Below are 26,735 nucleotides of genomic sequence, written 5' to 3'. Positions count from 1 at the left end.
CAAACAATATCTTGGGGGGAAATACTGTAGGAAACTAAACTCTTTATCAGAATAAAATCTCATTAAGTATATTAGTTTTAGAAGTATTAAAAACACTGTATCTATATATGAAAATATAAATATATAATTTTTAATGGTAAATAACTAGACTAGAGAATAAGAGTATACCTTGTCTCCCATATTTAATTCACCTCTGTACCTTCCCTGCCAAGTAATCCAGCTGTATTAGATGTATGCTTTGGAGGAACTTCCTATCGAGTCCGTGTACAATCATATTCCAACATCTCTGAATGGAAAATATTTGTATTCTCATAGGAACCCTGAGAATTGACACTCCTCCATATGCTTGATAGAAGCATATATAATCAATGCAAGCTAAAAAGTGGCTCTTGCTTGAATTGTTGCTGAATAAATAATTGTGTGGGGCATTTCACCAATGATATAGTAATGGAAATAATATGTTAGTAATATTGCTAATATTATTAATAACTGCTGCATTTATATAGGTTTTACTGTGTGCCTGGCACTTAATTCTTATAATATCACCATAAAGTGGGTGTTATTTTGCCCATTTTACAGAAGAGGAAACTGAGACACAAGACTTTAGATTTCTTACCATGTTACTGCCTTTCTAAGAAACAATAATAAACAGATTTTTAAAAATCATTTCTGAAAGTAATAAAATGTTATACTCACTGTATTTTTGATGATATTCTTGATTGTCCGGTCAACAAACTTATTTGAGTGACTGCTCAGGACCTTATATGGTTGTTCAATGATAAATTGTTTACCTTTGGATCCTAAAATACGCATGCATAAGTTACCCAGAAATATATATAGTGTATGAGAACTGCCACATTATACAAAAGTATTTAAGAAATAAAGATCTATGTGTTGATCAGCCTTTTATAGGAACCTACTTGTGAGAATTTTCTCACAATATAGTATAGACTCAAAGATCATTCCCACTACAATACAAGCTATTTTAAAACATGGCTGTCTTGTGAGAAAGTTGGGGAAATCTTTAAGGGCAAAGGATTGTTTTTCATGAACTCCCGAAGCAGGGATTGGCTAACCGTTTAATGGGCCAGGTAGTAAATACTTGCAAACCAGATGTTAAAAATTACTCCGCTCTGCAGTAGCAGTATAAAAGCAATCATAAGTGGTATGTAAGTGACGGGGCCTGGCTATGTCCAATCCAAATATTTACAGAAACTGCTGGCCAAGTCGCAAGTGTATTTTGCTGACCCCTACTTTAAAAAATATATTTAAAGAGGCAACATTTTTTTCTTCAGAAAGAAAGAATTGAGAGACAAATTTCATATCTACTATGAAACTAAATATAAAGAAAGTAAACAATAAAACAGTGTCTAACTTTTTTTGTAGAAAGGGGGTTCAGAGCTTAACTCCTGGACAGAATTGTGAAATAAGCTGAACGAGGTATTTGTGGAGTTCAGGTGTTTAATCTTTTCTGTATTGTTCAAAGGAGAAGAAGGGAGATAAAGCTATCAGTGAACTTTCAGGTCTTGTTAAATTAATTTGTGTGATAAAATTACAAGGATAACCAGTAAAAGGATAGATGTATCCAGTATACATTCCAAATCACAGGAGGAGAAATTGACCGAGAAAGACATACAAAGAAAATTAATAAGATGCATAAAGAAGAACCAATAGAAGGATTAAAATGAAGTGGTAAAAGCTTATTATATTTTATAAACCACAATAAAATTTTTAGAAGACGAAGATTGGGTAAATAAAACCTAGCCTTATGCTGTTTGAGACCTACCTATAACCCAGGTATGTGGAAAAGTTTGAAAGAGCAGCTAATGAATACAATATTAGCCAAAAGAAAAAGGGAAACTATGTTGATAACAGACAAAATAGACTTAAGACAAGAGAATGTTACTTCATGATAGAAAGCTTAATTCATCAGAAAGATACAATTCAAAAATTGGCATGAGCATAATAACATAGCACCAAAACAGACATGTAAAAATTTTTAATTTCTAGAGATAACTTGACAGATTTGGCATTATATTGGGGGAAACTTCAACAAAGTTCTCTAAGTGATATAGCATTAAAGATATGGGAAATTTAAACAATTCAATTAATAGAGTTGATTTGATTAATATAGAGAGAACCCAACTCGACAATTAGGAGTATACTTCTCAGTCATAAGTGGCGCTTTTACCTAAGTAATCATGTACTAGAGACCATGAATGAAATCTTGATAAATTTCTAAGCTGCAGCTTTCTTCATTAACCACTATAATATGCAATTAGCAATCAAATTGGAAAAAGGATGAGATTTTAAAACCTCTACTTTGAAAATTCTGAAATTACATGAAATAACTTATGTTAAGGAAGAAATCATAGAGAAAAATTAGTCCTGAACAATAGTGAGAATACTCCACGATTTATGGAATGCAGTGATAGTGGTATAAAAAAAATTGTACCCTAAGTGCTTCTGTTAAAAGATTGGAATGACTGGGGAAAAAAAAAAAAAAAAGTAAGCATCTGAGCTCAGAAATTAAAAAGGAATTGTATAATCCTAGAAAAAAATAAGGAAAAAAAGGAATGAAGGAAAAAGGACTTAGAGAATTTTTGAAAAGCAAAATTGTCATTATTTTGAAAAGACAATTAGGGGGCACTCGGATGGCTCAGTGAGTTAAGAATCTGCCTTTGGCTCAGATCAGGATCTCAAGGTCCTGGGATCCAGCTCCACCTGGGGCTCCCTGCTCAGGGCGGTGGGGGGGGGGGGTCTGCTTCCTCTCCCTTTGCTGCTCCCCCACTTGTATTTCTGAAAAGATTAATCAAGAAAAAGGAGCTATTGAGGATATAAGAAGAATTATAATTACAGATACAGAAGATAGTAAAAAGCGGGAAGCATAATTTGTAGGCCAGTAATTTGTAGGCAAGTAAAATTTGTAGGCCAGAATTAGGTTGATGAAATAGGTAGGTTCCTAGAAAAACTACTACATATTGAAACTACTTTAAAAGAAAAAGAAAGCTTGAATAAGCCTATAAGATGACTTCTTTAGACTCTTTGGACAAATTAAATACTTGGCTCAAAAAGTCTTAGAGATGAGTTTTACCAAATTTAATGAAATGATTATTCTAAATTGATAGGATATAAATATGCACAATGACCGAATGTTCAAAAAGAAAATGCTTCATGTCCAAGTTGAGTTTATCCCAGAAATGAAAGTGTGGTTTAATACTAGACTATACATTAATATAATTTACTGCATTAAGACTTTAAATAGATTGAGGAAAACATTTGATAAAATTCAACCCTTGTTCAGATTTTAAAACAAGAACAATAAACCAGTCAAACCCTCTACCCCTAAGTAGAGTACTAGGGACAGAGAGAACCTTCTTAGCCTAATAATAGGAATTTAGTTCCTGCAATATGATAAAACAAGAAATAAGAAATAGAAAATTTGATAACCAAGTAACCATTCTATATGGTTGTCTATTAATAATATTAAAAGGAAGCCATAAGAAAATTATTGGAAATAAATTTTATCAATGGAATATATAAAATGTGCATTAGTTACAAAACATTAGAAATCATAATTTTTTTAAAGACACCATTTAAAAGAATGATAGAAAATACAGAGATTAAATCTAACATAAAATGTCTAAGACCTAGATGGAAAAAGTATAATTTTTTTCAAAAGACTTTAAAAAGGCCCAAGTTAATGGACAGCCACATTATGTTTATAAATAGACTCAATATTATAAAGATACCAATTTTATTTACATAAAATCTGTAGAGTCAGAGCAAATCCTGTTCAAAATCCTAATACACCTTTTCAAAAACTTCAATAAGTTTTCTCTGCAAAATAGGTGACTGAGGAAAGGCTCAAGAAAAGTGAAGACAATTCTAAAGAAGAAAAATCAGGCATCAGCTATAATATTTTGGACAGTGTTACTGATGCAAACAGGGATATATTGGACCAGATGGACTGAAAGAGTCACCAACAATAGCACATATATGGCCACTTCAAATCCAGAAGAGATGACTTTGCCAATCAGTGGGCATAGAGTGGGTTAGTTGTGAAAGTTACAGTTCAACCTTTTTCCATAGGAAAAAGTAAATAGGTTCCTTACCTCACACCATTCAAAAATAGTGACTCCAGATAAAGTACCTACTGAAGTGTGAATAGGATTATTAAATTTTTAAGAAGAAAGTATAGAAGAATCTCTTTGTCTTTGAAGTAGGGAAGGATTTCTTAAATAAGTTATAAAAGGTGCTAGCAGTTAGAGAAAAGATATTTTTGACTACATTTAAGAACTTCTGTTTACTGAAGGACTACACAAGTAAATGAAGTATGACAGTTAAAATCCAAAATCTATTTACAAAATAAACTGACTAAAGATTACTATCCAGAATATTTAAAGACCTGCAAATTAAGAAAATGATAACCTGGGGCACCTGGGTGGCTCAGTGGGTTAAAGCCTCTGCTTTCGGCTCAGGTCATGATCTCAAGGTCCTAGGATCGAACCCCACATCGGAGTCTCTGCTCAGCAGTGAGCCTGCTTCCCTCTCTCCCTCTCTCTGCCTGCCTCTCTGCCTGCTTGTGATCTATGTCTGTCAAATAAATAAATAAAATATTTAAAAAAAAATGATAACCTAATAGAAAAGTGGGTAAAAGATACAATTGGCATTTCACAGAGTAGGAAATACAAATGTTTCATAAACATGTGAGAAGCAGCTTCAGCTAATTAGTAACCATAGAAATACCAGTTAAAAGCACCATGTGATACTATTATAAGCTTGCCAAATAGAAGACTGATGATAACAATTTGGTTAGTATGTAGGCTATGATTATGCGCTGATGGTAGCTGTATCTTTTGGCACAACCATTTAGGAAACATTTTGACACCATGTAGTAAAATGGAAGAGGAATCTCTCCTTTTATTCACCACCCAGCTCCACTCCTACCTGAGAGGGGAGTGGCTTTCAAGCTATTTTGGTCATAATCCACACTGTCAAATAATATTTTACAAGGGGACCCAGCACTCCTTAGAACAAAAACAAAAAGCATCAACAAAGAATACTTATCCTTACTGCTTGTGTGTTAAATTCTAAAACGTTCAGTTCTCTTTCACTTAAAGAAACTGTCAACAATTTCTAATCAGATTTAAGAACCACCTAATGGATCTACCATTAAAAAATTCTTACACATAGGTACAGGGAGACATGTGCAAAATTTCTGCTTTCAGCATTGTTCATCATAGCCAAAAACCCAAAGCAGTTCAAATCCCACCAATAGGTGAGTAAATAATAAAATAACTTAATATTATAAGCAGTGAAAATGAGATTCTGTTTATATCTAAAAATGTGAATGAGTTCGAGAAATATGTTGAGTGGAGGAAGAAAATCACAGAAATTTATTAAAAAGATGATGAAATTAAAAAAACATCTCAAAGATAATGTTTAGGAGAATAGTCACAGCTTATGGAAGATTACGTTTCTTCCAGACCGTTCTACAAACACACACACGCGCACACACGCACATGTGCTTATTGAAAGTCACTGGCTTTGGGTCATTTTGGTTTCTCTGGGACAAAAAGGTGTGATGCTATAATGTATATTTAAACTTGTGGCAAAGTTCTCATTATATTATGCAGAACACAAATTATGATGGGAAGTAATTGTGCGCTCATTTTCTTTTGGAATACACACATGTATGTACATGTATTTGACATTTATCTCTGTTTGTATATACTTATTTATTAACTATGTGTTTTTATAGAGCTATTTTAGGGTCTCCTATTACCATAAAATGCATGTGAGCCTTAGGAGCTCGGGTAAATTATTGATTATGACTTCCAAGTGAACAGTCAAATGTGACTGAAGTTTTTTTTTTTTTTTTAAAGATTTTATTTATTTATTTGACAGAGATCACAAGTAGGCAGAGAAGCAGGCAGAGAGAGAGGAAGGGAAGCAGGCTCCTGCCGAGCAGAGAGCCTGATGCGGGGCTCCATCCCAGGACCCTGAGATCATGACCTGAGCCGAAGGCGGAGGCCCTAACCCACTGAGCCACCCAGGCGCCCCGTGACTGAAGTTTTAAAATTGTCTGTGGTCATTGCCCAGAGATCTTTCAGGCAGGAGCATTTGCCAGGCTATCTCAGGGACATTCTGCAAGCACCCAGAGAAGTTTTTTTGGCACTGCATAACTGAAAGTACTTGGTACAGTTCAATTTATTTGCCAGTTGACTAAATAGAAAACCAGGTCGAGAATAAGGTAAACATTGCATAATGTATATAAACTCGTCAAATCACTTAAGTTGCGCACTTGAAACTAATGTAACGTGTGTGAACTATACTAGAAATAAAAAATTAAAATGAGAGGATTAAAAAATTAATGTCTTGTAGCTATCTTCATGTACAGCTCATAACTTTTCTTTCTAGCTTTGTATTTAGAATGGAAGTAACCAAGAGTCAATTGTGTCTAGAAAAATGTGGTTCTCTAACTGTTCATCTTTTCTGTTTTCTGCTACTTTTGCTTCTCAACATTTAGAACAAAAGAAAATTCCCAATTACTGTTTGAACTGGGATATTAGTTTCAGACTAAATACCTATTTCTATGCTGTCTGTTGGTATTTTTCCAGCCAAAATTCTTCTAGTAGTTATAATGTCAGAATAAGATATGTTTTAAATGAGATTGGCTTTTAAATGAAAATCAATAGTGCATTTTCCATAAAACAAAATAACTTTAAGAACTACTTCAGAACTTATTCCTTAAATGTAAACATTATTTTTATAGGTCTTAGGAAGTAATTTTGACTTTTTATTGCCCAGTGGAATACTAAAAGGGTGTGGCAATTATGTCTGGTAATAGGTTGTCTATTAAGTGTTCTCATTGAAATGCATCCAGTCATTAAAGTAGAAAATTTACATTGGAAAATTTTGTACTTTAATAAGTTTAATAGGTAAGCTACATGAAATATATCTTTTTTCTTTATCGTAGTTTCCTCTTACTCATTTCCCTGAAGCAAGAAATACAGTTTTGATTTCTGAATAGTTACCTTTTTCTCTACCACAATCCAGTCTCCCTGTCTCCCTTACCTATACGCACGTGGCTACCCATGTGCGTGCATGCACACACACGTATACATGCTTGTCTTTGAAACCACACTTGTCTTCTACTTTAATGCTCCCTTTTCTGACCTTTTTTGTGTTGATTTTTATAGCAGCCATTGTCTTAGAGTTGGTGCTGAACACACACTCCCGTACGTCTGAAACAGCATGGTGGAAAGGACATACCCTATAGGCAGCCTTCCCGTCCTGGCTCTTCCTACATTCATTATAATGAGCAACGCTTGAACCATTCTATGCCAAATAGAGAATGCAGAATCCATTTTGAGGATTGGAGGGATTGCATGGGAAAGCATCTATTACTGCCGCTGGCATTTCTTAGCTTAGTAGTAATAGTGTTCATGTATGTCATGAACTGTGAGGAGTAGGAGAATTTAGCTAGTTAGCCTGCCATCGTTTCATGGATGTTGGCAAAAAACACAAGACTATGGAGTCAAAGGATTTAGTACAGCAATAGCGCTAGCCAGAGTCAATGGTTGTATAGATTCCTGAGTCTATATTCCCAGAAGGCAATGTGAAGAAGGCCAGATTTCATACCTATGTGCACAATGGTTTGTATTACTGGAATGAAATCCTGAACTTAGGGAACCCAATCTTTTTTGAAGGGTAGTAAGACGGCTTGACCTTTGCCCCAGCTTTCCTACTGGTCACTGAACAAATCCATTTATTTAAGAGTGAGACCCTACCTCTATCTTCCAAGACTGTTCATAATATAAGTATCTTTGAAAAGATCATTTGTAACAAAGGTTCTTCTTGTACCTTAGAGTGCTTGGTCTTGCACTCTCCTGCTTAAAAATCTCCAGTTTTCCAAGAAAATGCCACCTTCCTATCTTGGCTGGCACACCCTAAGTGATCAGGCTTCCATGTATCTCCTCACCTCCTCTTCTATCATCCCACTGGCCTTCTATCTTTCTCTCAAACCCACCAACAGCCTTTGCATTTGCACTTGCCCCAGGTTATCACCTAGTTAGCTGTTTAACATTGAAGATTCAGCATGAATCAAACAGTGAGTGAGGCCTTATCTGACCACCTCACTGTAATGTAACTTCCCAAGCATTCTATCACATCACTTGTTTTTTTTCATGGTAGAATATTTCTCAAACTCTTATTATTTATTATCTATCTTTGCTTCTTGGTCCACCCTATCACACAGAATAAAAACGTGTTTTAGACCTATAGATACATCCATGCATATATTTGTCATATACAAATGTGACACATACATGTCGAGTGCTTTTCAGAATACCACTTACTACTCAGTGTCTTGGTATTTATTGCATGAAGGGATGGATGGATGAATTCGTATGGCCTCTACTCTAGGCTTTTTTTCCTCCTTTTTTCCCCACGTACTTCTCATCATTTTGGTCAACAATATTAAATTTTGCTATTTGATTTCTAATGAAGACCATGCACTTTCTCTAGGGTTAACACAAACAAGATTATGACAGTAGAGAAAGGAAAGTTTTCCCCAAAAATAACATAAGCCACCTACTTGTTAAAGTTTAGTTATATAGTTTTCTATTTAATACTATGAGTGATAAATGAACAATTAGTCCGTTTGAATCCCTTGGTACTGAGAACACAGTCTTTATCAGAGACTATAGTATGTGCTATCCTGTTTGTTGGCACATAGAAAAGTCTTTATCTACCTGTTAATTCATACTAATGCCAGGTGAGAGGGGTTTCTTGATTTGTAAAAAACTTAGAAAATAAGAAATTAAACCACATATCTATTCAGGATCCTATAGTTCACATGTTATTGGTTTTGAGGAGAAGTTAGTGGTCTAGCTCTGAAATGCCAAATATTCCTCTAGTCATCCTATGACACTTGTCTTCATGTGAGAGAAATTGTTAAGTGATGGACTGTAACATGAAACAGTCATTGCAAAATTTCAACTCTTTTCTGCCATTTCTTTGACTACTTTTCTGGTACTCAGTAGTTTACCTGCAGAAGATGTATGGAAGGCTCTAATACATTTGCTAGACCCTCTTTTGGAAATATATATAAGGAAGCAGTTTTGATTTGTAAATTAAATGATTTTTATTTTTAGTTTCTGTCTCCCTTCTCTTAGTTGATTCCACTAAGATGCAGGTGCTTCAAACATACGCTATATTTATAGATCCATATTTAACAAGGGTTCCTGTGCTAATCTTTTAAAAGACTGTGTTACTAATATTAGAAGTAGCCATTATCTAAAAGATATTTAATCACAGTTCTACAGATTAATAATTTTTGTGGAATCGCTGTGGTTAAAAATTGATCATTTTCCAAAATTTGTTTGTAACAGCAAGCAAGAAAGGAGAACATCAAAAAAAGAGAGGCAGAGGAAAGGGAAAAACGTGCTCAAATAGCCAAAGAATTGGCAGAGAAAGAAAGACTTGAACGCCAACAAAAGAAAAAACGCTTATTAGAAATGAAGACTGGTGAGTACTATCAGATTTGCTATTTGTACTGGTTATTAGCAATTTAATAAACTACTGTGAAAAAAGAAGGTGGGATCACCTATATGTATAGTTAAACTGTAGAGCGTTTCCCCCTTTAGTTTACTCACAAGTAGTGCTTTTATTCTAACTGGTCATTGGTTGTAGATGACATTGGTCCCCTGGCCTATTCTTGTAGTCCCAGTATATTCACACTGTTATAGAACTTGTTATAGAACAACTTATGGAAAACTGGGAAATTCTACTGGACAAGTAACTTGTTTTTTTCAACAAAATACTCTAAGGGAGGGAAAAAGTGATGGAGGGAAATGTATTGATTAAAAGAGTCTTAAGAGACTTATCAGCCAATTGCAATAAATGGAACCTACATATATTCTAATCTAAATGAGCATGGACAAAGGCAGTCTGAAAAATTTGAATACTTTTTTTTTTCCCTGTAGACATGACACTGTTGTCGTGAATATGTTATAAAGTATCTTTTAGAGACTTATCCTGAAATTTTACAAACAAAATTATGTCTGAGATTTCAATTGAAATAGTCTACTATGACCAGGGAAATAGGCAGGTGTGTAGATGAAACAAGATTAGCTAGAAATAATAATTGCTGAACTTGTGTGATGGGTGCTTGAAGGGAAGGGTATGTTCACTATACTGTTTTCTCTACTTCTATATATTTTGAAATTTAATGAAAGCTCTTGGAAAAAAATATAAAAATTACAGTTTTACAAAGATATATATGTATATATTTCAAAACTAGAAGATACCACTAACTTAGAAGCAAAAGAATTAAGTAAATTGTAGTTACATTTCATTCCTTCAAAATTCTGGCTCTTCCACCTCTAAGCCACTAAGGATTGCAGAAGGCTTTAATTAAAATCCATCAACTTCACTGCTAAATTACCATAGTTTACAACTCAGAGCTGCAAATTCACCTAAAGTTTCCCCAGGGGTAGACAGAGATGCCTTTTTTGCCTTTTTTACTTTCACTTTTACAGACATATTTTATCTTTAATAAAGCAAACTGAGTACCTTAATGTATCACACATGTTTCTTCCAGGAGGAAAAAAAAAAAAAATCATCTAAGCACAGTTTCTTGTTTAAAAGAGTACACTTGAAATTCATGAAGTGTTCTCAAAAATATCTTAAAGTATTAACTAAAATGGAGATCAGAAAGGTTTAACATTGATTTTAATGTTTCTGGAAATCATTTTAAGATAATTGACTACTGCCTAATTTACCAGACATTCTTATATTTGAACACTGATTCATTTAGTATTGGCCAAAGTGTCATCTGGTTGAGTTGATAGCAAGCACAAGGGCTGTATTATTTGTGCGATTTGCCCAGACCCTCTGGTCTGTCATATAGAGCCTCTCTGCAATTCTCTGTTCTATCAACCTGGAAAGTTAAAACCTGATAGGAAACAAAAATTTTTAACGAAATATTAAATCCAATGTCAACTCAATATTTTCATTTAAATTTTCCTTCTCTTGAAAGCATTTTATTTTTAAGAATAACCAAGTTCATTCTGTTTTTCCCATTTAAAAATAATACTGTTGTGTTACAGAAAACACCTAAAAAGTAGTTGATCAAAAGACCATTACCCATAATCCTCCTATCCAAAAAATCCCTTTTACTATTTTGGCACATCTTTCTTTAAGTTTTAAAATTTTCTACCTTTTAATAATAGCTGTATGATAGTAGTGAATATGCTGTTTAGCATCTCACTGAACTTTCTGAATGTTTCCTGTTATTTTTGTGATTCTTAATTTGTAATTTGCAATACCTATGTCATTGCATTCACTGGATATATCATATCGAATATAATTTTCATTAGTCATAATGAGGTTACAAACACAGCTATTGCCATCTTTTCAATGTGATACATTTATACATAAATGGTTGACAAATATTTGTAATTCTTAGGATATGGATTAGAAAGGGATAGTTTAAGACTTTTTGATGCATGTTGCCAAACTGATTTCCAAAGGCATTATGCCAATTTCACCAACTTTTCGTATTAGTTTATGAAAATGCTTTGGTTGAATATTCTCATATTTATTTATTTATTTATTTTAATATTCTCATTTTTAAAGATTTTTGTTAATTTAATAAAATAGAACATTTTCTTTTATCTTAATTTACCTTTCTGTGAGTACTAATGAAGTTGGGCATTTTTTTAAGTATTTATTAGTCCATTTGTATTTCATTCTTTGTGAATTGTGTTCTTAGTCTTTCTCTTATTGATTTACACACATTAGCTCATTGAGCATCAATATTTACCTTTTAAATATATTTCCTCACTTTGGCTATCTGTTTTTATATCTTTATATATAAAAATGTTTTATAATTTTTGCTTTTGTGATTTTTTCATCTTTAAATTTAGAAAGTCATCTTTACAGCAGCTTTGTATCATTTCAATTTTTTACTAGCTTCAGTTATTCATTATACTATTCGCTCCACTTAATGGTAATTCTTAATCATTCATATACTAGGGTCCATTTCTGAAATGTACCAAAACTGTTCTAATACTTACCCACCAGTTATGGTTAATAATTGGTATTTATATTGGTTTCACATAGGTAATTTTGTGTTGAGAACATTAGTTCTCTTTTCCTCCAATATAGTTAACATACAGTATAATATTAGTTTCAGGTATACAATATAGTGATTCAACAATTCTATGCAACACCCACCGCTCATCACAAAATGTGCACTCCTTAATCCCCATCACCCATCCCCTCACCCTCCTCCTCTCTGGTAGCCCTTCAGTTTGTTTTCTATAGTTAGGAGTCCATCTCTTGGTTTGCCTCTCGCTCTCTCTCTGTCTCTTTGCTCACTTTTGTTGTTATTTCTTAAATTCACATGTAAGTGAAATCGTATGATATTTCTCTTTCTCTGATGAATTTAACTTAGCATTACCCTGTCTAGCTCCATCCATGTCATTGCCTATGGCAAGAGTTTATGGCTGAGTAATATTCCATTGTATATCTATACCACCTCTTGTTTATCCCTTCATCAATCGATAGACCCTTGGGCAGCTTCCATAGTTTAGCTACTATAAATACGCTGCAATAAACACAGGGGTGTATGTATCCCTTTGAATTAGTGCTTTTGTATTTTTTAAATAATTACCAAATAGTGCAATTACTGATCAGATCATAGCATAGTTCTATTTTTAACTTTTTGTGGTTGCTCCATACTGTTTTCTACAGAGGGTGTGACAGTTTGTGTTCCCAAGAGGATTGTACTTTCCTTTTCTTCATTGTTAAACTCAGTATGAATTTTTTTAAATAATGGTTTCTCTGCATCTTTTGTGAATCCTAGAGCTTGTCTTATTTGCCTATTGAATTATCTTATAAAACTTTTATACTATATCTTCCCAAGCATGATCTGGGTCTCAAATAAATGTAGGGTTCTCACCTGATAGACGTTCCCCCCAAAACCTTAATATCCTAAGGTCCCTATATGCCCAATATTTTGACATTTTGCAGGAGAGTGTTCTTCAAAAGATAGTCTGGGTAACATTAATTTATATAGATGATATTAAATAAATACTTTAAGACAATATATCTTTAGATACTCTATATTATGTGTGAATATTTTAATAGATTTACTCAGAAACTCATTTGATAGGAAAGAAAACTATCACATAGGAAACTACTTTTAAAAACATTTGAAAATTTTGGAAATCAGCTTTGAATTTCTTTTTTTTCCTATAGCCTATGGACTTCTAAAAATCTAAGGATATATCCCAAATTTCAGAGCACCTAAACATATAATATCCTCACCAAAGGGAAACATCTCTTCTAAAACCCTAATAAATGATGACTTCCCAAATAGTTTTTAGTTTTCCTTTGAACATAAGGTTGCTAATATAGAAGAACAGTGTAGTCAGTCTCTTACTATAGCGGCTATAGCTAAGTTAGTCATATAAGTATTAAATGTATTATTATTTGTTGATACCTTTTTTACATTTAAAAATAGTACACATATGCAATCATCTTTTCCTTTCCATGTTAGATGCAGAATATGCTTTTTGTCAAATCATGATTTTCATAACCTTTGGAGGCTTTATGAAATAGAAGTCAATAAAGTAGTATGTCTAATTAATGCTTAATTATGAAAATATTCTTATGCAAAATATCAGGTTTTGATACTCTTAACAGATACACTGGATTTCATGCATTTCCTATACTTGACAAATACTATCTTTAGTTAAAATATTGTATCACTATGAAAAATATAAGTGCTATGGTTTTCCACTTAATTAGTATAGAAAAGAAATTTAATAGGTCACTTGTGTTTTATTTAACAAGAAATAGTTTTTGTATTTAAATGCTGGGATTACATTGATAGATAAGAATAAATACAGTCCCTGATGGAATGAAGTTTGTAATTCTAATGGGTCAACCAGAAAACCACATGTAAAAGATAATTTCAGATTGTAAACAGTTATCTGAACTAAAACAAGGTGGGACAACAAGACAGAGATGCTGGCGTGGTGGGTGGTGGTGACAAAATTTGGTCTTCAAGAACTAAGAGTACTACTAATTTATTTAAGAATACATACTAATTTAAAATATTGGTTCTAAAACTCCTTAGAAATTGATAGGAAAAATAACCAGGTTCATGTTCATATCTTATACTATATATGCTAATATGGTTTATTTTTTAAATCCTGTGAGCTAAAACTCTAATTTTTCCTTGTGGGTGTTCTATTTTAGTACAGAATGTCGTACTGCTTCAATCTTTGTGGAAGTTGTCAGCCTAACTTTCCTAATCTTCAGAAAAAAAAAAAAATGTAGAAGGGCGAACTCTTGAATTTACATTAGTGCTTTGTCACCTCTCTATACCAGGAACTTTTTGTTTTATCTTATTTTTGTATGTAGGGCACGCAGCCCTGAATGATAGAGAGAGAGAAAAATGTTCACATAAACCCACAGGGAGCTTCCTTCCATATATTTTCATGACTTGAGTATTTTCACCATGCAAATAAGAACTGTGTTTTTTCACAGATGTACAAATTCTTGTATCACCACCTGAGGTAGTAGAGTAAATTAAATCCCTGCTCTTTCTTATCCACCATAAATCATTACTTGCCCTTGGCGAAAGAGCAGGTAACGATTTTCGAGTCTACTATTTATTATTGCTATCATTTCAGGATGTGATTTTTGTTAATAGAATGAGAATGAAAATAGACTAGTGGGCTAAATTTCCCTAAGAAGAAAAACGAAGCATTGAAAATCCTTTTGCACAGCAAAACTAAGAAAGCACAGAATCTCGTATTTGTCATATTATAGCTTTAAGAGGTCATTTTTCTCATTTTTGTTTTCTTTAAAAATGATGAGCCTGGAGGTTTCTTAAATATTCACACATCCAGTTTTGGTTATTTCTGTTGAATGATTTGTTATTACATTAATCAAGCAAAGATATTAACTACATTTTCGTGATGTCTTTTTTTTAATCGGTATGTGAATTTTGAATACATGTTCAGAGGTTAGTATTTACATTTGAATTATTTTAATTGAGAAGATACCCAAAGTATTAAACATCTGACGGAGAAACTAGTACGTATAGACACTAGCATTTATTTGTCTGAAGTGCACAGCTATCCTTATGTGTAATCATTTCTAGTAAGACAAATAGTAATAGCAATTTTATGTGATTATGTGCAAGTTTTTCGAGACTGCATTTCTGTTTCTTAATCATGGAAACAAAGAGGGCATTTGATAATGGAATTCAAATATTATGCTTTAAGACTTCCTGAGTATGTAAGTTGATTCACATAATTTTTAAATAGCACATCAGAATGGCCTTGAAATGGACCCAGTGTTGTATAATTATGTTTTGTGGGGGAAGTAAATAAGAGCTTATTTAATGGAGCAATAAAAACTATATGAGCAGCTCCTATATTTCAGTCTTTAGGTTACAATTTGTTTATTATTTATTAGACTTAAATGTCTCATTTGGTACAACTTCAGTCTATTAAATAAAGAGATAATTAGCTTTTAGAAATCTGTTGTTTACCCACATGGCCAAAACGGCTCCTTTGTTTTCCATTCTGCAATTTAGAATAACTAAGCAATTAGGCCTCCATTTTAGAGGAAATGCATATTACATAAATACTACTTGGGAATGTCTCTGCCAATCTCAACAGATAGGCAATTAATGTGTGTACTTGCTTTCATAAAGGCTTTGACAATTACCCTGTCCTCTGCAGATATCATAAAACTTAGATTATTTTCCATAATGGTGTATATTCTAGTTTTGTTCAATGGTGCTTTCAGCTTTCTAGCATTTTTGGAAATTGATCCATAGAAATAGGCCAATGGTTTTAATCATTTTCTCTATTTAGAAGACTAGAACAAATAAGATTGTAATCACTCTGATATATTCTTTTCTTACCTTCATCTTTTATTGGACAGTAATAGTAGCAACACCCACTTCTGCCACCATTTATTGATCACATATTATTTACCAGGTTCTGTATGTCCATTATTGGGTGTAATGCTTACAGCAAATTTATGAAACTATTTTTATCAACACTGTTTAATGTCTTTGTACGTGGTCACAGATTTAGCAAGCACTGAAGCCAAGTTTTCTGACCAGAGGGCATATTTTTCAATTATTGTGCTATTATTATGCCTTTACCACTGATGATCTAACCATAGTGCAGGAAAAAAAGGGACCAAAATGAAATTTAGTGACTAGTAACTAGCACTAGACTCTATACCTATGTATGGAGGTTGAGAATTATCTTCTCTGGAAACCTTGAGTGCGAGGGACAGCTGTCTTTGGTATCATAGTCAATGGTTTTAAACTATAGATACCCGCTTCCTTTGTGTTGGAAGGTTTGAGGAGGATTGTTAAATTAGGAAGGCTTTTCTCATCTGGTTCAGATTCCACTTTAAATCTTCTGATTGTTCAAGCATTGGTTTATCCTAGTGCCCAGAACCCTGAAGACACCATCAGCACCATTCTTCTGCTCTAGAAAATGTTTTTTGTTTTGTTTTGTTTATGTTTTTTAATTAACATATAGTGTATTTGTTTCATGGGTACAGGTCTGTGATTCATCAGACTTACACATTTCACAGCACTCACCATAGCACATACACTCCCCAATATCCATCTCCCAGCCACCCCATCCCTCCCACCACCTTCCCCTCCAGCAACCCTCAGTTTGTTTCCTGAGATTAAGAGTCTCTTATGTTTTATCTCCCTCTTTTATTTCATCTTGTTTTATTTTTCCCTCCCTTCCCCTATGATCTTCTGTCTTGTTTCTCAAATTCCTTATATCAGTGAGATCATATGATAATTATCTTTCTCTTATTGACTTATTTTGCTCAGTATATACCCTCTAGTTCTATCCATGTTGTTGCAAATGGCAAGATTTCGGGAGTTTTGATGGCTGCATAGTATTCCATTGTATATATACCACAACTTTATCCACAGAAAATGGTTTTTCAATAGTCTGAATAGTTCAGGGCCCAACTGAGTAGCCAAAGCTCAACAGTTCTGAAGCGGTGGTGTGCAAACGTCTGTATTACTTTCATTACGTGACCCAAGTTAGAAGAGAAAGAACCAGCAAATTCTGTTGTGTAGTCATTTGTGGAAGGGGCACAAATACCTTGGTGTGCTTTATTCAAGAACAAATACCCTTAGACACGCTTGCCCCTGCCACCAGCTCTACCATTTAACAATTTATTTGCCAATGGTATTAGGAGACTTATACTCTATGAAAAGTATCAAGGAGTCACCAGTGGGAAATTTTTCCAAGAGTGTTGCTAATAGTTACTCAGATTTTCATTTGTGTGCAGGAATCTCTTTCACTGGAATAACACAGTTTCAATGGGGAAAACTACTTCAGAGTCTAACCTTTGTTTGCACTAATACATGTCTTCTCTGTATAGCTGTGCAAGGCCCATACACCATCCTCTGTCTCTTTACAAAAACCCTCTGAAAAGAAAAATAAGGAGAAGAGGCTCTCAGACTTCTTTAGCACAACATATCTTGAAATTTTGATTTTTTTTTTTTTGTAACTTTCTTGAGTTGTGTTACTCTTTTTGAAACATCTTCATGGTACATCCTCATACTAATTGGCTTACTTACAGTATTTAAGAAACATTTTGAAAATAGTTTTCATCACCCTTCTGAGTAGTCTCTAGTATTAGCTACATGCCAACTAGAAAATGACTCCTTGTTGTTGTTATTTAAATTTGTTTTGTAATGCAAGATTAAATGTCAATCGTAAACTTTTTGGGGGGCAAAATAATTTTAATCTTTATGGTGTTGCATGGGTTACTTCTAAGAATTTTACCAAAGAAAACTTTTTATCAATGTCACTTAACTTGTGACAGATTCACCCTGCTCAAATTCAAGGGCAGAAATCCTACCAATCCATTGTTTTAATCTTAGTACCATGTGGAGAACATTTTAACTTTGACAACATAGGCTGCAGTCACAGTGCATCTTTTGTGTGACTGACATTGACTACTCCATAGGTAACTGTCCCTCCCAACCCTTACCGAGAGGGTATATACTTTCCAAACTAGTGAACTGTTGTCATGATGAGCCCCCGCGTGTCGCACTGCGAGTTCTCAGTAGAATTAGTGTCTGTATTTGAAGTTATTTTTAATTTCAGAGATACACTGTGAGTATTGTCTTACTTTCAGACATAACCACAGATCTCTTGGTTTTTTGAGAAACTTGTCCCTCTTCTACTACTTAAGGCATACTCTCTACACATCAGGTAAATGTCTGTTTCTAACAGTTACCCTGATAGACACAGCCCTCCTGAGAGAGCGACTTTTGAACTTGATTGGCGCCTGCATAGTGTCCAGTCCAGTGCTTCAAAAAAAGAAAAAAAGATTATATCATAGTTGCAGAAGAGGTGAAATAGATGCCCCCCACCCCTTAAAGCCTGTTACTTATCGGCACCAGTCAAAAAGCTGGTAACAACCAATCAGACAAAATGGTAAAGGAAACTGGATTGCTTAGGTTTTGGGGCAGCTAAATGTACTCTGTGTCTCCAACCTTTTTGCAATCCAAAAATGCAAATTTGCCTCGAAAACCAGAAGTTTTTAAGTAACTTCAGTGTCCAAGCTCATTTGATGCCAGACCTGGCCTGAACTGACAGGAGGCCCCATCGAAGCAGAAATAATAATGAGTTTAATTAGAGGATGCTGCCGTAGGTTATTCTGGATGTGGTGTTTTTTCACACTGTAGACACCTTTTTGACCTTCATACAATCTGCGGAACAGATTCTAAAATATCTCACTGTAGAGTTTGTGGATATGTACTTCTCAGTGACTGCTCTCTGACTCCATTGAACTGCTTATACCATTCACTCTTTCCCTCAGGCACACTCGTTCCTACTTCTCTGTGCTTATTTCTAGTGTCCTCTTTGCCGTAAATACCTTTCCTCTAACGCTTAACTGAATCTAACAAAATAGTGTTTGTTTTAAATCCAGCATTCTCTACAATGTCTTCTCTGAATATTCATCCTTGATGACAGTCTCTTTTTTGTAAACCATTATAGTCTTGCTACATAGCTTAATGTATGGATTATTTGGCTAAACTCATTTCATTTGCTTTAGTATTATGTTGTTAATCAATTGTACATTTTTCAAGAACTTAGCCTTCAGCATTCTTTATCTCATAGGTCCTAGCATGGGGTGTGCACGTAGTAAATAATAAAAATGTCAAAGAGTTGGTAAAAATATAACCGGTCAAATGACATCTCTTCTATTTTGTGTTCAGCTTAGCTTGTTGTCATTTATGTGTAAAGGAAAAATATAGATAAAACTACAGAACCTTGAGCCAAAATAGCCGGCACCTGTTTTTATAAATAAAGTTTTATTGGAAGATAGCCGCACTCGTTCCTTCACATATTGTCTGTGACAGCCTTGGTGCCACAGGTGCAGAGTTGAGCAGCTAGGACACAGACCATAGGTCCCACAAATTCTAAAATATTTGCTATCTTGTGCTTTACAGAAAAAGTTTACTAACTCCTGATATTGACTGATAATCTATAGAGACTATTCTCTGACTTTTATGCCAGAATGTAAAAAACAAAAAACAACCTATTCCATCACCTTTTCTCTTGTCTCCCTGGAACCAAAAGTATGAATTTGCAAAATTACCAGTGTGTGTTAGAAAATAAGGATCTTGGGACACCTGAGTAGCTAGGTCGATTTAAACATCTGCCTTTGGCTCAGGTCATGATCCTGGAGTCCCTGGATTGAGCCCCACATTAGGTTCCCTGCTCAGCAAGGAGTCTGCCCCCCCCCACCCCTCACCCCACTTGTGCTCATTCATACTCTCTCAAATAAATAAAATCTTAAAAAAAAAAAAAAAAGGAAATTGAGTGAGTATCTTGTAGTTAAAAAATAATGTTAATTGTTAGGGAAAACTAAATCTTTCAGCACAGTAAAAGAATCATGTGATTTTTAGATTCTATTAATTTAAAATGAAAAGTTGTGCAGTTGAACTTTTGAAATGCTAGCAAGCATCTGGACTGCCAATTGTTCCAGTCACCAATCCAGCACAACTATTGTGCTCTTATCCTTTTATCCCAGCTTATAGTCCCCAGTATTGCTGTACTATTGTTTGTATATCTTTTGAGATGAAAATATCAATGTGTCAAAAGGTCATAGGGGAAGCCAGGTTTTTTATTTCTTTATTAATAGGCTGTCTCTTTTCTCTTCCTATTTTTGGTCATTTTGACATTAAATTCTTAAGGTTGAAGGAAATCCATTCAGTGATGGTGAACTTGGTCATGAAGGTTGCTACGTCTAAAGTGATTATCTTGCCATTTTAAAAAAGGAACTCAGTAGTATTTGGCTTTTGATGATGGATAAATAAACTCTAGGGCAGATGGGGAAAATTAAGCAGAGAAATTGAATATTTATGTGTTACTTGAAAATGGTATAAATAAGCATTAGTGCTTAGATGAAATTAGACATTATTTTGTAATAGAATTTTAAAATATTGTTTCCTGGATAGCTTCCTTCCTCAGATATCCAATGTTCTTCAAGAAAATTAGAAGCAGCATAATATTAACAGAGTTAACATTGAGAGCAGTCTTAACACAAGCTTGGATGCCCCAAGGCTAGAAGAATTTGACAGACTAGTGTAATAACAGAAAACAGATGACTGACTGTTTCTGAAATGAGCAATTCTTGGGAGACCATTGCCTGGGTAGAATGAACTATCTCTATAGAACTTCCACCGGTAATTATCATTAATGGTTAAAAGTGACAGTAATTTCAGTACAGCACAATCCTTTGAAGGCTTACTTTTAAACTTTTTGTTCTACCCATGCAATAACTCTTCTGAATCCGAAATTTATTTTATTTTATTTATTTTTTTTTTGGTCAAATTAATGTTGAGTTAGAGGCTCCATCAGGAACTTTCAGGTGTTGTGCGAAGATTCAGGCCTTTAGAAGCTGGATAGCCTCTCTCCAAAGTCATCCTGACTTTGATGCTCTGACTTGCCTGTAGTTTTAATATGCTAAACATGTGACAGTTCCTCTTTTTCATGGCAAAGTAGCCCTCAAATGTCAAAGTCATGAAGGTTGGCAAACAAAAGGGACTATCTTAATTCAGAAGCCAAGAATTAAGAGAAAGGCTGTCTTTTTATTGTAATTCAGGTATATTTTAGAAACATTGATTCTGCTAGTGCTGAATTGCAATTATGATCTCTTGTTTCCAGTGTCTTGATGCTAATTAGATCGTATTATGTGAATAGAAGGGGTCTTTTTGTTTTGTTTTGTTTTTGTTTTCCTTCGCCTTCATTTATTTTAATGTTTGTTATGGAACAATGTTGATCTTTCAAAAAAAATGTAGTGCTTTTTGGTAGAGGCACTTGGTATTATTTCTTGAATGCATGGAGAGTTTTTATTAAATATTAAGTTAGTCAATAAATAAATCTAAATATTTTAATAGATTATCCTACCATTTTGCTGTGCATCTATTGATTATACTACGATTTTAGCTTTGGTAGAGGAAAATACCATTGGTGGTAATTAGAAATACCTTTCATTTTTGCAAAAAAACCCTATTGCTGCTCACTTTCCCCACAGACTGCAACCTTTTTAGGGACATTATCCATGGGATTCTAAAGGAGCTTGGCCTCAGGAAACATGGCATTTGGGTTACACTGTGTTCTGATCGATTCCTGCATTTTGACACTCTTAAGACACACAGCATTGAGATCTGCATGGTATCTGTTGAGACTGAATGTAAAATGTCTTAATGTTCTCTTTGGAGGCTTAATGGAGAGTTTAAAAACTGTTCCTTCCCTACTTGGAAAATTAAGAGAGCTCAAATGATACTGAGCTTTGTTCAGAACTGCTTTACTCATAGTGTGGGTAAGCTTGGGAAGGAGTACTGTTTTTCAAATCTTTCCACTCCCCCATGAGAAAAGTCCCATTTTATGTTTGGCACTGTCTTATTTCTAAAGCATCGCACTTGGGATAAGAAGCGGAATACTAACGGAGTTGCCATTCATCTACTCTAAACAGGGAAAGGCAAGAAAGGAGAAATATCTCCAGCAGTGCTTAGCAATGTTAGAATATTAGGAACCCTTAGAGATATAAAAATTTCCATCCGAGTATTACGGCTTTGCTAGGGAGCCCTGCTCCCATTTGAGTGCAGTTACTATCGAAAACAGAAATAAAACATCTTAAGAATTTGGTGTGTCCCTCCTAGAAACTCATCAGAGGCCTCTATGGAATAAAGGTTTAGCTTAATTCATTAATTAGATGATATTTATCTTTTGTAAAATATGAGAAAAGAGGAAAGTGATTTAAATATTTACTATAGTTACTTTACGTGATATTTCAGTTAATGTTCTAATTTGGCGGTAAAAGATTTGCTTCTTTCAACAGGAAAATCAAACATAACATTATTTCTCAATAAATCTTACAAAAATAAAACTCTTGTATATAAAATTAGCCATATTTTTAAAAAAGAACCTTTTAAAGTGAGCTATTTATCTTTCCATAGCAGGTATTTAATAAGCACTTTTAAAATATTTATGGAATTCACGTCTATTGGGCGGAATTCCTCACTTGTACTACTCACCTGTACATACTCTCTCTGAGATGACCACTTAGAAGTATATTTGGCTAAATCCTAGGACGAGATATGGCGTCTGTCCGGTTTGTTGTATGTGTTCTTATAGTGTCGGTAACAAATAGGTATTTCATAGTCAGGAGTGCAAATTCAGGTGTGCAAAGATGTAAGTAATAAATGAAGTTTCATTTCTGACTCTGAAACACCCGCCTGCCTAATGGGAAACAACATAGTCATTTCTCTCTGATTATGTGTTTCAGCTCAGTAATGCCAGCGTCGGATTCAGTTATTCTTGTCAGAAATCCCGTTCCGTGCTCTCTTCTCATTGTCCTCTCTAAAACGGATGCCAAGCTTGAAAGCCAGCCTGTGGGCACTTCTTATGGCATGCACTCTTCTTGATTGGGTTCTGTCTGGACCAAACCAGCCTCTTGACATAATTTCTTGTGTCTTCTTTCAGTAAGGGTGAGGTCTCTTCTGCTCTTGAGTGGGAATCCAGGAGATTTTGCTTCTCTTAGACACCTCCTCTGCTCCCAGATAGTGGCAAGTCTAAGAGAGGTCTCTGAATTCTTCCCTTGGATTTATACTTTCTCTCTGCTCACTTCTTTTTCTCCCCAGCCAGTGCCCCTAGAAGTCACTGTGCTCCTCCCATGGCACTCATCTGTGGGGGCTGGAACCTTTCACTTAGGTGTGTCCCCCAGCCACCTCTCAGGACTGTGTGCTGCACAGTGCAGCCATGGACCTGCCGCTTTCCCAGTGCCACAGGCTGGATGCAAGATGCTTCCGCTCTTGGATTCCACTCCCTGTGACTCGATGTGAAATGCTACCCTGTGAGTCCCAATTCCTCCTGTAATGAGGAATGGTGTTCAGGATTCCTACACTCCAGGAAACCTCCTCCCTTCTTAGTTTCTCCCAGCAGATGGGGGCATCTTTTCCATTTATGTACATCCAAGAATGTGATGTGCATTCTCTCCTCTGTGGATAGTTCCAATACTGTAAATAGACCTTTCTGCCTCCACCTTCGGGTAGAGCCAGGAGAGGTGGGTCGGCTTCTGAGCAGTAGTGCTGAGACTTCTATTGGTCCTTTGAAATGCAGAATCTTGAATTAGGATGATACCAAATGAACACAGTAAAATGAGCCAGGGCTTCCAAGTCTGGAAATCCACTGGGCTGTGTAAATTAAGACAGGGAGGCATGAAAATTCATATTTGGACAGCAACAAATAATGTAGCAGACCTGAAATGCTCTCTCGGTAGGGCTGTAGGAAAGGGCAAGGCTAAATGGGAAATCGGGAGAGCATGCCCTGTGCATTGAGCAGAGCAGTGATGGGGTCTTCTTTTAGAGAGATGGCTCTGATAGTAAGAATGCATGTAGAAGGCTTAGAGGATGTGGCACGAGTAGAAAGAATGAGACCAGTTAGGAGACCATTGTAATTTTGTAGGAGCTAAATGCCAATAACCTGAATTAGGAAGTACTGAGAAAGGGAAGACAGGGCAGATTGGAAAGGCAGTGTAAAGTGGTACCAATAGGGTTTTGTAGCTGACGAAGTGTGGCAACACGGAAAAGCTTTCGTGACAGTGTCAATGGTACCTGTCTGAGCTTTAGGACATGTTGATTTTATATCTCTAATTTAAAGCCCTTTTATCTGGGGCATAACTTCACCTGAAAGGGTCTGGGATAGAGTATGTGACCCAACTGCACATAAATGTTAACTCCTTTCCTAGAAGAAGAAAATACTCTTCTTTGTTAACAGTTTGAGCATCTTTTTTACCTATGCCAACCAAGAACATTTGAAAATAAATCATGTTACCTCGTGAAGGTAAACTGGGGGTGGGGCTTTCAGGGAGCAGCTGATGGAAGCTTGGGATGCGTGTCAGGTAAAACAGAACGTATTCCATTCTCCCCTCAGAGGAAAGAGGGGCAGTCCCATTCCTTTCAGCCGAAATCAGCTCAGGCTATCAGTTCCAAGACTCTGGGATTCTCATTATTGAAGTTTGCATTCACATTTATTTTTCAGTGTTGTGTGGTATTGTTTTAGTTCACATTTTGTGAATTTTTAAAAAGCATTGATCACACCTTACCTAGCATTCCAAAAGACATTCCCAAGGCTCCTATGTGATTTGTTCTTGTGATTTTACATTTCTGAAAACCAATGATAAAAATTAGCCTTGGAGTACCTCCTTTATTAACAGAACTGGTACTGTGATGGTTAAAAGAAATTCTTCCTATGAAAAGGTTTTTTTCAACAAATGTTTATTGAACACGTATCATGTTATGGGTACTTTCCAAGGGCCCTGAGGCTATAGTAGGGAACAAAACAAGCAAATATCCCTGTCCTGTGGGTCCTGATGGAGAAGACAGACAACATTTAAAATATATAGTGTTAGAAGTCAGTAAGTTCTGAGGAGGATAAGACAAAGCAGGGATGAGGGATAGGAAGTAAGCAAAGACGTGACATTTTAGATAGGGCAGTTTTTTCCCTTGCCAAAGTTCTGGATCCTATGGACAGTGTTGTTACTCTCTTAGAACGCAAACAGGATCCTGTATAAGGCTGAGTGCTCCAGCCTAGGGGTTGGGTGACTAGTACTCCAGCCTCCGAGCCACTGGTAGCTAAGTAACAGTAAGCAGACCAGTTAGCTTCCCAGAATTTAAGTCTCCTTATCCATCAAAGATGGTTCCTTCTAGCCTGCAAATTCCATCTAGATTCTTCTATAAGTCAGTTTTTTAATAAAAACATGCCTGAGCAGTCAAAATTTGTCTAGAGGCCCTCCACTCATTTTACAACACTATCCTCTGTTAAAATAAAGATAGGAAATTAAGAGTCTCTCTCACCATACAATAGGTTTTTGGTTGGTTTTGCTTTCCATCGAATTATAGGACAGTTTTTTTTTTGAAAGTTAATCTGTTTAGAATGTTTTCTCCCACACTTTTGATCAATAAAAGAGAGACATGGTCTTAGAAAAAGTTACTAATTGGGGGGAATTTAGGGAAATGCATACATATGCCAGTATGTATAAGGACAGATCTTTTCATAAATGAATTATCTCTTACGTCAGTTACTAGTTTGCTGTCCATGCTTTCCTAATTTTCTGAATGGAATGGTTCAGTATATATGTAGAACACAAATGAAAATGTTATATATTACAGAATTGGCTGACCTTTTTACAGACTGACAGCTTCCCATTTTCCATGACAAATACTCAATCAGCACTTCAGTCTATTAAGAGCAGAGCTCATTAACATGCAAAAACTAGCAGCCTGATCTAGTTATAATGCATCTTTAATGTGTGACTTATACAACATAGTGTAGCTCCTTAGTCTTGTAATAAAAGGTAGAGTGTCCTCCAGTGATTAACAGGGTTCCGAGATCAATTTAACCTGGGTAAAACCTTTATCCGTAACAACTGTCATTAGGAATGACTAGCATTTTAACTAATTAGCCCACCATTTACAAGCCATAAGCTTCTCACAGATGGTAAATGTTTATAAACACCCACAGATGTGTGCACAGTTGACTCTCAGTTATCTGCAGGAATAAGGGACATAGATAATTTTGATTCACTTACAATACAAACCACTCATTTTAGCTAGTTCCAATCTCTTTTCTCTTTGGACTTTTTACGACAGCTGTTAATGAAATAGCAAATCAACTAATGTAATTTCAACTTCTCCTCCTATTGATGCACATACCCTATGGTGGAAACACTAATACGTACATGTGTGGCCACAAGATGGCTGTCAAGAAGATGTAAATAGGACCCACAAGCTTAGATAACTGTATTAAGCAGTGGAGAATTATTCCTATGTGCTCTTGGCTGTATGTCTAGTCACTATCTGACCTCCTTGGAACAGAGGAGAATAGATCCCTAAATTTGAGATAAACAAAAAAAAAAAACCACACCATTTCCCTTGGCACTTTGTGTCCTGTGTTAACAATCACTTTTTTCCAGATAATTCTTTCTGTAATTTAATTTCAATTTTTCATTAAAATGTCAGCCTATCTACTGTCTCTTACTGAATGAAGATGTAGAGATATAAATATAAGCCAAATACCATGAAGTTATTTCTTTGCCTTATATCCTTCAGTCTAAAGAGTCTTGGGTCTTGC

The 26,735-nt window shown here is 35.1% G+C and overlaps 1 protein-coding gene across 4 annotated transcripts in view; it reads left to right on the top strand.

Annotated features, from left to right (window-relative positions):
• The window catches only part of LOC111146997 (diaphanous related formin 3), a 517,296-nt gene that overhangs the window by 330,708 nt on the left and 159,853 nt on the right, over positions 1-26,735 (top strand). For all 4 annotated transcript variants that reach the window (XM_022502826.1, XM_022502825.1, XM_022502824.1 and 1 more), the window contains one exon: positions 9,399-9,534. In XM_022502826.1, coding sequence (XP_022358534.1) covers positions 9,399-9,534 — 136 coding nt within the window. The remainder of the gene's footprint in view (positions 1-9,398; positions 9,535-26,735) is intronic.

The sequence above is a fragment of the Enhydra lutris genome, unplaced genomic scaffold, assembly GCF_002288905.1.
Source record: "Enhydra lutris kenyoni isolate GAN:26980312 unplaced genomic scaffold, ASM228890v2 scaffoldscaffold15, whole genome shotgun sequence".
NCBI classification, from domain to species: Eukaryota; Metazoa; Chordata; class Mammalia; order Carnivora; family Mustelidae; genus Enhydra; species Enhydra lutris.
Note: the sequence above shows the minus strand (reverse complement) of the source record. Positions and strands in the feature narration are given on the sequence as shown.